Raw genomic sequence first — 14,760 nt, 5'->3', positions numbered from 1 at the left:
CAGCTGTATTTAAACTGTTTTATCATTGCCTTTGTTGTTAGGTTTAGTCATTTTGTTACATCTGGAGTTCATTTTGCTGTGCTGTATTGAATAAAGTCAAATTATTGCCAAGTATGCTTTGACTACGTAACAATAAATTATTCAAACTTTTACCGGTCAAGCTAAAGTTACTTTTTTCCTTGTTAAATTTACTGAACTTAGGTAAGTAGGTTTTACTTACTTAATTCTATATGTGAAATTAAATATAATTATGTAATATTTACTTAATTTCTTTATGAATGTTAAGTTCAATAGTAAGCAGATTTTATTCAACAATAACAGGTCAATTGTACAGAGCAGTAGCAGTAAAATCTACTTAAAATGTGTTATTGCAAATTGGTACGGAGATTTTATCAAGTAAATCCTACTAATTATTTTTTTTATTGTAATACTACTTCTACTACTACTGCTGCTGGTACAAATAATAAGAAATTACTTATTTGTTTGTTGCATGAAATGCATGAATTACATGAATTTGTTTGATTGTCAACATAATGCAACAAGCAAATGCAGGGTTTTTTCCTGTAAGTCAAAAAATGTAACAATATTTAATGTTTAACAATAATAACAATGTTTAGAAAACAACAAGCATATGTGGATAATAATACTGTTAATACTACTACTACTAATAATAAATTATTACTTTTTATTTATTTATTTTAACACATGAAACACATGATGCAACATTTAAGTGAAGAGTTTTTTTCAGCAAGTCAAAAGCTTGCAATATGTAACAATATTTAAGAGTAATAATAATAATATGACTGTCATCACCTATTTTAATATTTTATATAAGAAACCAATCAATCCAAAACAGATGAAAGAATACTATCCAACTGAGTAAGTCAGTGGGGGATGTTTCCTTGCATCACAGATCGAGAACAGAACAGCTAGACCACGGCTCCAACAAGTTATGTGGACAGTAAAACATACAGTAAATATATACTGTTTGCAAACATACAAAAAAAAACAGTTAAATAAAACTGTTGGCAGGAAAAAAGTTCCCTTCACTTCTTTTTTCTTACAACTGTACTTCTAGTATTTCAGAACTCCTGAGGGGAAATCAGATGTGGACTCTAAACGAGCTTTTCACTGACAAAGAGATATACAATTTCACAAAAATGACAAAAAAAAATCACTCTCAATTGTGAGAGACTGATGATAGGATTTACACCCACTGTTTGTGAGTCCTCAGATAATAGAGTCAGTAACAAATAGAGAAAGACTGGTCAGCTATTGAGAGGACAATACCAGGCAGCTGCTGGAGAGCTCTTCAAATTGCTAAACCTTTTGGACGAGCATTCACAAAAGATTTGACAAGTAAACAGCAGCACAAATGAGAGAGAGAAAGAGAGAGAGACAGCGATGAGAGATTCGCCATGTGATGGAGGAGGACTCCATTTCTGCTTTGCAGTCCATAAACAACCAGATTTCATGCGATTATCCATCACTGTTTCACAGCTCACGGATTCTGCCTCGTCTCCTTCTCATCCTCCTCCATTCCTCCTCCCTCTTCTCTTTCCTCCTGTCTCTTCCTCCTCCGCCCTCCCTCCATCTCTCCGGTCCGACTTTGACCTTCTCTCTTCACGCAAGGCAGAACTGCTATTGATTAAATCTTGGCGCGGGGTGTACAAACACGGAGATAAACCTGGGCGTAAAGTGAGAGATAGAGAGAAGCGTGCGAAGGCCAGAGACACGTCCGTCCAAGGAGCTTTCCATCCTTTATTCCAGCTAACAGGCTCCCGAACAAGATCCCCCACTGTTCGTCTGTCTGCAGGGGCTCCAGTGACCATTAAATCAACAAAAAATGACCTTCCTCCCCTCTCAAATGTTTGTCTGTAGATTCCATGCTCCTTTCCTCTCCTCCTCCTCCTCCCTTGTTCTGTCCTTCTCACAGCCAGCAATCCCTTTCCCCATTTTTCAGACTAAAAGGGCCTACAGAGCTGTTTCGTTCACACAGAGAGCAATGTAAGTGAAAGTGTATGAATGTGACGGCCACATGTTCCACTGACACTCTGAGATCCAATTATTTTAGAGGGTTCTAAAGTTATCTTTAGGTTCAGCGTGAATTATGAAAATACGTAGAAGGGATTTAAATAGGGATGCACCAATTTAAAATTTTTGACCAATACAAAAAGCTTAAAAATATTGTCTATATTTTAAAGACATTAAATAGCAGATATTAGATTGTTTGTGTATTATTATTGTATTACATTTTTATTATTATTATTATTATTATTATTATTTTTTTTTTTTTACAATGAAATACATTGTATGTGTGGTAAAAATAAAATATAATACATACAGCACTTTAAACTATTGCTTTTGTCACTTTTGTGCTGCTTAAGTGAATTTAGGCATCACAATATTTTAATGTCTATTTTTTTGATCTGCTAAAGAAAAAGGTCTGTATAAATAATAAAAAGTACTTAATATAACAGAGGTGAGACCTCTATTATATGGAAGACTATTTATAGAGATGGGACCTCTATTACGGGAAAGTGCTCTTCAAGAAATGGTGCATAAATCCCATAATCTGGATTTATGCCCTTTAAAGTAAGTGTAGAGATGATGACAAAAGTTAGATAAAAAATATATATATAATAATATTGGCCAATATGGTATAACAGATAAGGTACTGATATATTGTGCATTCCCAAATTTAAAGACCATAAAATGTGTTAAATGGAGTAGCTCGCCCTTTTTTTTTGTTTTTTTTTTGCAGATGTATATAAATATTTAATACACAAACAAACAAGGAATGGGTTCAAATGAATAACTGTTTGGTAATAAAATTAGAAAAATCGCTAACGTTTGTAATCTACACCTTTGATTGTAGCTCTCCAACATCAACCGCATCCTTTATCAAATATCAAACATAAAAGTAGCTTTATGACAGGACAGAAGAAGTAATTCATCTGTGTCAACTAAACGTCTGTTTTATGGATTTATTAAGAGAATTTCATTTTGCCTTGAGGTTGTTCTTGTACATTTGGCTCTTACTGATGAAACATGAGAAATCTAGCAGTGGCCAGCGTGCAGCTCAGGGGTGCAACTCTGAGATGGCCATTAAAGAGCCAGTAATCACACACACACACACACACACACACATTTCAGTCCACCTTCCATTTGAGGAGCTGTTATTAAACTCACTCCTATAAGCACTAGCCACTGGTGACAGAGGATAAAAAAAAGGACATGAGGTAAAAGTGCTTACCCCGCACCCTCTGACTACATCCATAAACCTGTACTCCATCAAACCAGAGACGGGACCCCATTTGCCTGCTTAACGTTCATCCTTCACACGCAGCCGGTCAACTCAACTCACATTTTAAAATGCTCAGTCAATTCCAGAACTAGATGCTCGGAGGGGGATTTCTTCAGCCCTGGCTATGAGACTCGGGATTTTACAGTACGTCAGAGGACTTTAGGATGTCGAGAGAGGGGTTAAGGACAGCCAGAAAAGTGCTAACGCCGGTTGCATGGAGTTTTGCACAGCGCCTCAGAAGACTGCCGTCCCTACTGGGAGGTGCATCGGCTCAGAGTAGCTGTCAGCAGCTCAAAATCATCTCTGTGGAAACAACCGTCTCACATCACAGAGAGGTGTGAGGCAGTGTAACCCACATAAAACATACAAGAAAGTGAATATTTACTTTGGGAATGTGAGTATAGGCTAGGGCTGCACGATAAATCGAAATGGAATCGAAATCACGATTCGACAGAAGCTGCGATTGTCATGCGTATCTTTCAGTGAAGCGCGGTTCTGTGATCAGCAGTGAATCTCCATCCAAAGGCCAGAGGGCGCTCTCGCGCTGAAACTCCAAATACGCCTCGCAGAAGAAACCCAGAAAATGTCTATAGCGGTAGAGTTATTAAATGTGATATTTTCACATGCTTTCAGAAGGAGCAGCATTTACTACACAGAGCCATAGTTCACCAAAAAAGCTATGCAAACAGCTGTCATTATCGCGAACGATTTCTTCGATTTCATAATCACGCAATAAAATCGTCTGCGATTTTTTTGCGTAACTTGCTCGTGAACTACGGCTCTGTGTAGTAAATGCTGCTCCATCTGAAAGCACATGATGATGATTTACTGCTGATTACAGAACCGGCTTTACTAACAAAATGCGCATGACAATCGCATTCGATTAATCGTGCAGCCCTAGTTTAGGCTGTTGCATATAGAGATTGACAAGATATTTTTTCACTGGGTCATTCTGCAAAATTATTAGGATCCCTATATGCATAAAATTGGACTGTCTTTGACAATGAGTTTCCAATGCCAATATTTGCTTAATTAAAATGTATTTAATATTAAACACGTCAACAAAAACCCATTTACTTAATTTGCTAAATAAAAAATTAAATCATTTGGAGACTTTTTATTCAGTAATGTATACACACTATAGAATAAACAAGAAAATGACACTTTTTGCAGCAAGGAGGCATTAAATTGATCAAAAGTGACAGATTTTTTTTTTTTACATTGTTACAAAAAAGACTGAAGTAATGGCTGCTGAAAATTCAGCTTTACCATCGCAGGAGTAAATTAAATTAAAAAAAATATTGAAATAGAATTTCCCAACATTACTGTTTTTACTGTATTTTTGATTAAATAAATGCAGCCATGGTCATCATATGAGACTTATTTTAAAGCATTTTTAAAAATCTTTCCGACCCCAAACCTTTGAGCAATATTGCCTACATATGAAGAATGACAGTAAGATATTTATACTTCTTGAAAATCATGAACTATACAATCAATCTACAAATCAGATTTTTCAAATCAACCTGTAAATCAAAAAAACTTTATCATAACAGCATCATCATCCTTTCAAGAAACAACTCCTCAAGGACAAGCCTCTCCTTTTTTATTGCTTTACTGTTAGTTTTGTTCAAATGGAATACTACAGCTAGACATTGCACAACACAGTTATATGACCATTCTGTTAATAGAATGTTTAAAATTTAATCAAAGTCATCTTATCAAAGTGAATATGACACAGTTTAGAATGACACCACTGATCTCATCCATGTTCTCTCTTTTAGAGACATGAAAGGTGCAGTGAACTGACCGTATTGGATGAAACACTACCGCTAAACAACCAGTAACCGCAGTCACTCTGCACCAACCTGACTCAAGGCTCTTCCCTATGGAAACTTTAGGTTCCATAAAACAGACAGACGGAGAGTGAGCATAAACTCACAGAATAGTTCTGAAAGTCTGGTCATAAAAGACTCAAGGCCTGTTTTAAATGTACGTCACTTACAGCAATGGACATGAAGAAAAAACACTGTTCAACCTGACCGCAGAACAAATTAAAAGCAAGTTTTTGAAGGCTCTGGCTACTCTCTAGACATGACAAATGAATCAAGTACAAACTTGTGGCCTACCTAAAGCTTTTAAACATTTATAGCATGCACCATTAGAAATGGGTCTGCTATGATTAACATCATTCTCCCTAAATGTTGGTGCTTATAGACCAATTTGGAGTAGACATCACAGTTACATCACTTGCAGCTGCGCGTGCATAGTGGTGGCAGAAAAGCTGGTAACAAGTGGAGGGAAACAGGTAAAATTCATGGAAGAAGAGAAAAAAATATATTTTTGTGCCTTTTGATGTCAGAATCGGAATGCAAATCATTTTTATAAAATACTGTCCTCAAAGACGCCATTCGAAGCTAAACGCAGACGTTTAAACGGACATGAAAACTGCTATGACTTTTAAAGCATAAATTTGATTTAAACAATAGGTCTACATAATATTCACACATGCAGTTCATAGGGGACATATTGTATTAGCCCTACAGTTACAGCATGAAATATTATTTAAATTTATTACTATTAACATTTTACATAACATTTATATATTTTATCTCACAATTCTAACTTTTTTTTTTTTTTGCAAATGCAAATTTATATCTCCTAGTTCGGACTTTATAACTCGATTTAACTCAACAATAGTGAGTTTGTCAACTCTGAGGGGAAAAAAGCCAGAGAGTTGTTTTCCTTATCAGAATTGTGAGATATAATCTCGTAATTGTGAGAATAAAGTCAGACTTTTGAAATATAAAATCAAATTTAATTTTTTTTATTCTTTTATTCCATGCCTTCCATAGACTGCTACTTGAAAACTCTCATTTTCTGCCACCAGATAGGCTCCGCCCACAAAAAACGTCATCACTGTTTGCAAACACCGAATTGGTCTATACGAACTCATTTTTATAGCTAAAAAAAAACACTAATAATTATTTAGTTTCAATATTTAATAAAACTGATTCAAGGAATCTCCAAAATGTAAAAAAAAAAATGAAATTAGCAAATAAATGACTTGTTTACTGTCTGGACGGTATTCAGAACATTTGGCCTTTTGCATTATAGAAGCTCTAAATTTACACAGATGAAAATCAATTACACTAATAATGAGGGAACATTTACATTACAATTGGTCTCTATCTGTGAATCATTCAAATAACAGCCTCATTTTCTGGGTGCTACAGGACTTTCATTTTCTCCTTGTACTTTCTACAAAATTCAATTTTGAGCTACAACATTTCACGGTAAAATAAACAAAAAACATCGGAACATACTAAATTGCAATATAGCATTTCAATTTCAGTACAGCAAAACGAGGAAATCATAATAAAAAAAAATCTATATTTTTATAAGCCTGCATGACTATATGAATGTAAACCTGAATATATCTATAGTTGTAAATGGCAATGGGGAGAGACAGAGAGAGACGTGAAGTGAAGCAGAGAGTGCCGGTCAGGCCCTCAGGCTGGATTCTGTCTGTCTGCTTGTCTTTGAGTCTCTGCTCTTTGTTGCAGTAAGTGCTCTTGCTAGCCTGTCAGATCCACAACTGTTGCTCTGTCTCCACATCTGGAGAGGAGCAGGCACTCAGAATTCAACACAACAAGGCACCTGTGTGAGGGAGCGGGGCTCGAGTCACGGGCCTCTGTTGAGATTGACGGGCTCTGGGCCAAAGGAAAATGACTGAAGGTTGCATGAGAGGAGAGGATGAAACCGGGGGAGCTGTGTCTAGACAGGCAGGTCATCTGAGTCATGATAACTGAGCATCAACAAAGACCCCGAGGCCTTCTGCTTTTATGCAAAATAAACATTTATACATGCTTAAATATTTATTCCGACACACTTATTTTAATCTACAAAGACCATGCTGCTTTGTGCTATATGTTTCACCGCACGTCTAAATAATTCACATCCATAAATGCAGATCTGAGTTTGATCTCTTTTAAATATTCAGATGGCTCGAGCGTTTCACACTTGGATAATGGATCTGGATGCGCAGCCTTCAAAACAACTTCATTCTCCATTTGCTGATGCGAACTCGACGTTCGAAATGGGCAGCAGCGAACGGTAGAAGAAGCTTCTACGCATAATCATCCATCAAAGCGACTGTCAAAACCTGCTATGCTTCTCTGTCTTTATAAAGCTGTTAGAGGACTTTGAGGACTAAAGATACAATAAACAGATGTGACGATTGCTGTTGAACATGACAGTTGTTGCGAGTCTGCATTTTACAGTCGTGAAAACAGTCCGTATGAGCGTATTTGGTGCGTTTGGACAGTGATTGCTTGTATTGTTTGATTCATCTTAATAGACCTCTGGATAGAGAGGCATCTGATTGGTTGTTGTATTACAAATGCCAACGTAAAACATTTGTGCTCATATATACCTCACCAGCAAGCAGACTTCTAAAAAGAAACGAGTTCGACCCTGAGAGGCAAAGCATTAACAGAGCAAAAGAGGTAATTGAGATGTACTAGAGGACTCTTTTTGTGGAATGCTCTTCGCATTTACTTGCCTCATTGAAAGTGAAAGATATGAGAGAAGTAATCCCAGTATTACACTGAATCCAGTGTACCTATAGCACGCGTGTATGTGTGTGTGTGTGTGTTAGTGCACACTAACTTCCTCCTCACAGGGCCTCTGTTTAAGTACATCACGTCTGTGCGTTACACCAGAGAGTGTTTTACTACTGCAGTCCAAGCTGTTGTAGCCTCATCCTGCTCTCTTTTCTTCATTCCCTCCCTCTCTCCTCCATCTCTGCAGGTCATTAAGAGTGTTGTACTGCCACATACCCAAGAACAGAGGACATAAAAAGACAAATAAGGCCATAAAAAGTCCCTATGCCTGCGCATACAAATACATTCGCTCTCACTCTCTCTTGTTCTATCCCTCCCTCACTTTTTCTCCCTCATTCAGTATCTATTCTTTCATTCTTGCTTTATTTCTGACATTATATCTTCTATATGAATTATAAAAAAGGCTGATTATACATACTAATGAAATGGCAAGGGCGGCACAGTGGCCCAAAAGGTATTGAGATGAGGTCTTTACCAAAACTCAGAACCTCCACCTGCTATTTTAGTATTATTTATATAATAGTATTAAACAATATTTTGAATTAGCTTATTTTTACATTTTCAGTTTTAGTAATTTTATGTAATTTTGTCATTGTTATTTTTTTTTATTTCTATTTAGCGTTAAATTTTTATTTCAGTTTTATTTTTAGTAATTTTAGTACTAAACTTATTTTATTTTGTTTAACTGCCAAGACAACATTTCTCATTTTCATTTAGGTTTTTTAAAGATTTTCATCTAGTATTTAGATTTAATTTTATTTCAGCTTTGTTTCAATTAATAACAATTATTTTTTTTAAAGTTTTTAGTAGTTTTAGTTAGCAACACTGACCCTTACTCAAAATGAACCAATTCAGAGGCCTCCAATATATATATAAAAAAAATCCCGATTTTTCTGTAACACTTCAATTAAAAACAATAGTGCCACCAGTTGCTTATATCATGTAGCAGCAGCAGTACCAAGTATGTTTTATATCTTGTTTTAGGACCATGCGAAACTGAAGAACTGGAGTAATGGTTGCAGCTTTGCCGTCACAATAGTAAATTACATTTAATTCAGTTATTTTAAGCTGCAATAATATTTTACAGTATAACTGTTTTGTACTGTATTTTTGATCAAATACATTACAGACTTCAAAAGAATTTAAAAAATCTTATTACACATAACCCTTGTTATCTAATGCAATGACATTCATACATGTTTAAGTTGTTAGAATTTTGAAGAGACAGAAAATATGGTTACAGAACTGATCTGGGTTTATGCAGTGAATGAATTGAAACAGGTGATTTAAAAAAAAAAAATAATAACAGCACCATATGCACCCTCAAGTCTGTATATCTGTTCTTGCATGGCTTTAACATATAGTTTTGCCATTTATTTTCCCCCTGATATATTTGCCCTTTCAAATCCTATTTCATGTGAAACTGATTTCTTTTTTTCCATTGACACCATATTTCTTATCAATAAATGTCCTTTCATCAGTGGCTTCCCGTGCCTGGCTCTCCTTGACGAACGTGAAAGTGATGAAGGCCCTAAAAGAGGGCTTTAATCTCTCAAGCATTCCTAATGAGTTTTACTCAACAATTATTTGATAAGAGTGAGACAGGACTGTAGGCAATGTGAATGATCCAGTTACCTGTGCAGATCATGCATGCACGCACACACACACACACACACACACACACACACACACACACACAGTCATGCATCCTCAAAGACACTTACATGTGTCCGCCCCCTTAAAGAAAATGAGTGTGCAGTGCACAGAAGACACAGGAAGATGTTAACATAATACACACTGACAGAAACACCGGAAACGCAACAAAGACGTGCAGTAACGCTGTGTGCAAACATGCAGTGACTAACCACACTGAGGCCCAGCTGCTCTCGCTGCAGGTAATCGAGATTTCTGCGCGCCAGGCTGGCCAGGTAATGCTGCAGACGGGAGTAGGTGTAAGGGTAGCAGTACGCAAACTGATAAACGTCATCCTCTCGGTCGAAACAGAAGGCGAAAGACATCACGTAGTTCCTCCGATGGTCGGGGCAGCGATAGTAATACACATTCTTGGCTGGCAGTCTTTGCCTATGACAAAGAAAGAAAGACAATATGACAATGAATGCACCTTGTTTGCTTTCTCAGTGAACATTCATACTTTTCAGCTGATGTAACTAAGGCTGCATAGATGAGGAAAATATTATTTTTAATTAGCCATATCGTCACGGTCACAACTCAATCAAGTCTAGATTGATCAAATAAAACCCCAATCTACATTATTTCCTGCCTAATGTTCTTGTCACTGGGAAATATCTTACATTACAGAAGTTTAATGTGTTTCAAATAGCTTTTCATGTCATCAATGGCAGTAAATAAGATTCTTTGGGTGTGACAGACAATTGCTGTCTGATTTACTTACAATATAATAAACAATTATAAAATAATAAAAAGATGTGAGAAGAGAAGAGAGGATGAGATGAAATGACATGAGAATAAAATAAAATAAAAAAGAAGAGAAAGGGTGAGAAGAGAAGACTAGATGAAGTGATTAAGTGAAGAAGGGTATAAATAAAATAAAACAAATAACAAAAAATCTAAAGAAAAATAATAGGAAAGAAAAAGAGGTGAAAAGAGAAGAGAAGATTAGATGAAATGACCTGAGAAGTGAATAAAAGAAAAGAAAATAAGAGAAGAAGTTAGAAGAGAAGATCTGATGAAATGAGATGAAGTGACAAAAAGAGTATAAATAAAATGAAATATTTATAATAAAGTAATAAAAGTAAAATAAAGGAAAAGTAAATAAAAAATTAATAATAAAATAGATAGGAAATAAAGAAAATGGAATAATTAAAATTAAATGAAAATAAAAGAGATAGGTGAGAAGAGACAACTATATGAAATTAAGTGAAGAAAATAGTATAAACAAATAAATAAACAAACAAATAAATAAATAATAAAAGTCTGGAAACTTGCAGGCCGATCTATCCTCTACATCCCCTACAGTCATTCACAGTACTGTTGTTCATTCAGCTCCCTCTCTCTCTCTCTCTCTCTCTCTCTCTCCCTTTAAAAACCCATCTAGATGAAGGCAAACTCTACCAACAAACTGTAAACAATGAAAATTTCTGCAGTGCACAATGAGCAGCCTGAACAATGAAAGCAATGTTATTTGCATATAAAATGATATACTGTGCTGTTAATCAGTTTTATGTGGCGCTGCTGAAAATAAATCTGCACATCTGCAGAGAAAGAGAGAGAGAGAGAGTGAGCAAATAGCAGTGAAGGACAGGCAAAGAACATACGATGGAAGGCATTGGAGGGAATAACACGGGGAGGGAGATAGTGAGAAGATGAGAAAGAGAGGAAAGATCAGAGCTGGGCTGGGCTGACTGTGGGACAGGGAAGAGAGAGAGAGAGAGAGAGAGAGAGATCAGATGGAGATGCTATCTATGTGAACAGCACAGAAGCTTCCACACGGCCATACTGATAAGAGAGAGGAAACAGCTCTCTAAAATCAGCCTCCAGTCCTTCCATCTCATTCTTTTCTACTAAACAACTCACAAACACACTGTACACTGATGGAACTGGGTTAGTGTCTTTGTTTGAACGCTTGAAAAGTTCTAAACACACACTTGTTCCCTTATCTTCAGCGACCCATATGCATAAATGCATACAAACACACAGACATATACAGTGGGATCCAAAAGTCTCAGACTATGTTGAGAATATGAGATTCTAAATCATGTTTAAACCTGAAAATATACTTTTCAGGATTTCTAACATTTGAAAATTAAGACATTGTTTTTCTAATTCTGTACTAATCTATGTTACTATTTTAAAATTAAAATAAGCAAATGTATGGCATTGACCACCATCAAGCTAAAAATACTAAAACTCTCTGAAATTCATTCATTTATTAACTGATATTATGATTATGAAAATATAATTATATATGATAATATATGATTATGAAAAATATAATAAAGTAAAATAAAATAAAATGTTGCACTAAAACATGCAAAACATGCAAAAGCCTGAGACTATATTGAAAATATGAGATTCAAAATCCTGGTAATAAAAGTTTTAGGGTTTCAAACAGTTTAATATTAAGAAAACTTATGATGTAAAATGAAATATTTCTTATTCTGCACTATGTCACAGAATCTATGTCACTATTTTAATATTAAAATAAACAAATTTATGGCATTGATCACCATCAAGCTAAAAATACCAATACACGCTAATCTGTGTTTTATTATTAAATATGACAAACAACTAAAACATTCTGAAATTCATTCATTCATAAGCTAAGCATAGGACTTTATGATTTGCTATGAAAAATAAAATAAGATAAGGTAAAATCAAATAAATAAAATAATAAAATAAAATAAAATAAAATGTTGCATTATATTTGAAAAAAACAAACAAAGCAAAAGCCTGAGACTATTTTGAAAATATGAGATTCAAAATCCTATTTTAAACCTGGTAATATAAGTTTTAGGATTTCAAACATTTTAATATGAAGAAAATTTATGATATAAAATGAATAAGAAATATTTCTGATTCTGCATTAATCTACATCAATATTTTAATATATTAATGACATTGATCACCATCAATCTAAAACTACAAAACATACTAATTTCATTCATTTATTCATTTAAATAAAATAAAATAGCATTGCATTATATTAGAAACATGCAAAATTGAACTAAATGTTACAGGTACATTATATGTCCGTTTTTCAAAAGTGAGCTAGCTACATAAGTATTGTTTTAAAGAATCATAGGCCTGATCCAAATGCTGTCAAGATAGGCAGTTTACAGCAACCAACATACAACATATGCATTGCTTAGCTTGTTTCCTGTATTAGCAAGCCCCTCGGGTGCAGCATTGTGATTGGCCGTTTAAAAGAGCATGCTCCACCCTGATGTTCATTAGGAACCCCACGAGAAATAAAGCTTTCGTATGTAAAACTATGCAGATATGAAACAGCCACACACAGTGCAAGCCAACATAACAGAGCATCATCCACACACACACCGCAGAATGTACACACACTCATTCCCAGACTCCTCTGCTACCTGAACAAAGTGAACCGCTGAGCCGAAATGAAAGTGAATTAGCTTTTCTCTGTGGAGGAAAAGACAGCAAATGAACGATCAAGCTGAGAAATCCTCTGGGGGACTGGTATCTCTACGGGTCTCAAAAGAGTGTTAACACACAGGACAGGTGCCTGCTTGGTCCAAACTCTACTCTAGTGCTAACACACACTCACTGACACATTACATGATCTCTAATGCATGTCAGGCTTGGCGACAAATATACTACATCACAAACAATCTCATGACCCTTCACTGTCTATTACTTACATCTTAACACACAGCCATCCCACTCACACACATAATGTTAAGCTCAAATGTCACTTAAAAACACAAACCGTAACCATTATTCATTTTTAGAAACAATTATTAGATATACAGTAATTGATTCATTTGAATAGACACAGCTAAACCTAAATTTGTATGTAAATCTCACAAAGGCAGTCTGGATCCCCAAAATGAAAATAAATAAATAAATTTTGTGCATCAAAACAAGGCCTACATTTAGGACCATTAAAATATTTTTCATGATTATTATTATTTTAAGGCAATTAGGCATATTTTATCCCCTTATTCTAATTACCATAATGCATCTACTGTTACTATTCCTGTCATTTTGAAAATCAGTATTTGTTTTTAATAAATGCGTTCAATAAACACCATGAGATATACACTACTGTTCAAAAGTTTACTAAAGCATTATGCAATTAATTCATTTTTAAGATGATGTTATGATTTGCAATGAAAAATAAAAGAAACATATACCATTACATTAGAAAAATATGCAAAAGCCTGAGACTAAATACTGAATTTAAAAAAAAAACCCATATACATATACATAATTTTTTAAAACAAATTAATACTTTTATTCCGCAGGGACATTATAAGGAAGCTGATCAAAAGTGACCATCGAGAGATTTTACAAAACAATTCTATATTAAATGCTGTTTTAAATGTTCTATTTATCAAAGAACCCTGAAGAATTAAATCAGTTTCCTCAAAAATATTTAACATTGATAATAATTAGAAATGTTTCTTGAACACCAACGGTAAAATGGTCCTAAAACAGCTAAATCTTCAACATCCATATTTCATTTATATACATGCACATATATTTGTGTATGGAGTATGTATATGTGTATACTGTATGTGTGAGTCTCATGCTCAGGGTCAGCTGTGCTCGCTGCAGCATTTGGCCTGCTTTTGAGTGGGGTTATCTTCAGGACCCGCGGCTGTTTGCCGTGCACCCCGACTACCCTGCCAAGCAGACATTAGACACACACGCGCGCGCTCACACACCTCTCCCCACACAGGGTTAATGAAACAGCGTGACACCTCACTTAATTTTTTTATTTATCTGTTTGGGCATTATCCCGGTTCCTCTCCAGCGTTTGACCTTGTTGGCTACTAAGCGAGTCGTGGCTATTGATTTTAATTACCCAGCGGGAATTTACTGCTCGCCTTTCCCGCGCCGCTGCGCCGCTATTGGCCAGAGAAAATAGCTTTGTGTGTTGCCCCTCTATGTGATAGAGAGAGAGAGAAAGCCTGGTGAATCTCGAACCTGCTAGGCGTTTTTCTGCAGTGTATGTTCTCCCCTCTATCATTCTCTCTCTCTCTCTCTCGTTGTGGCTGTTGGTAATTTGTTTTATCTAAATGATGGTGCCCCATGCCTCCCTGTGCTGGTGGATGTGGTACAATGCCCCCCGTTCCAAAACACATTTATCTCGCTGTG

The 14,760-nt window shown here is 35.5% G+C and overlaps 1 protein-coding gene across 1 annotated transcript in view; it reads right to left on the bottom strand.

The window, feature by feature from the left end:
- LOC107707579 (cytosolic carboxypeptidase 6) overlaps nucleotides 1–14,760 on the bottom strand; it is a 347,536-nt gene that overhangs the window by 141,177 nt on the left and 191,599 nt on the right. Inside the window, exon 5 of the mRNA XM_016511653.1 lies at nucleotides 9,798–10,014. Within this exon, the coding sequence (XP_016367139.1) occupies nucleotides 9,798–10,014 (217 nt within the window). The remainder of the gene's footprint in view (nucleotides 1–9,797; nucleotides 10,015–14,760) is intronic.

The sequence above is a fragment of the Sinocyclocheilus rhinocerous genome, unplaced genomic scaffold, assembly GCF_001515625.1.
Source record: "Sinocyclocheilus rhinocerous isolate Xijiao unplaced genomic scaffold, SAMN03320098_v1.1 scaffold1166, whole genome shotgun sequence".
In the NCBI taxonomy this organism is placed as follows: domain Eukaryota; kingdom Metazoa; phylum Chordata; class Actinopteri; order Cypriniformes; family Cyprinidae; genus Sinocyclocheilus; species Sinocyclocheilus rhinocerous.
This window is presented reverse-complemented; position numbering and strand designations above follow the sequence as displayed.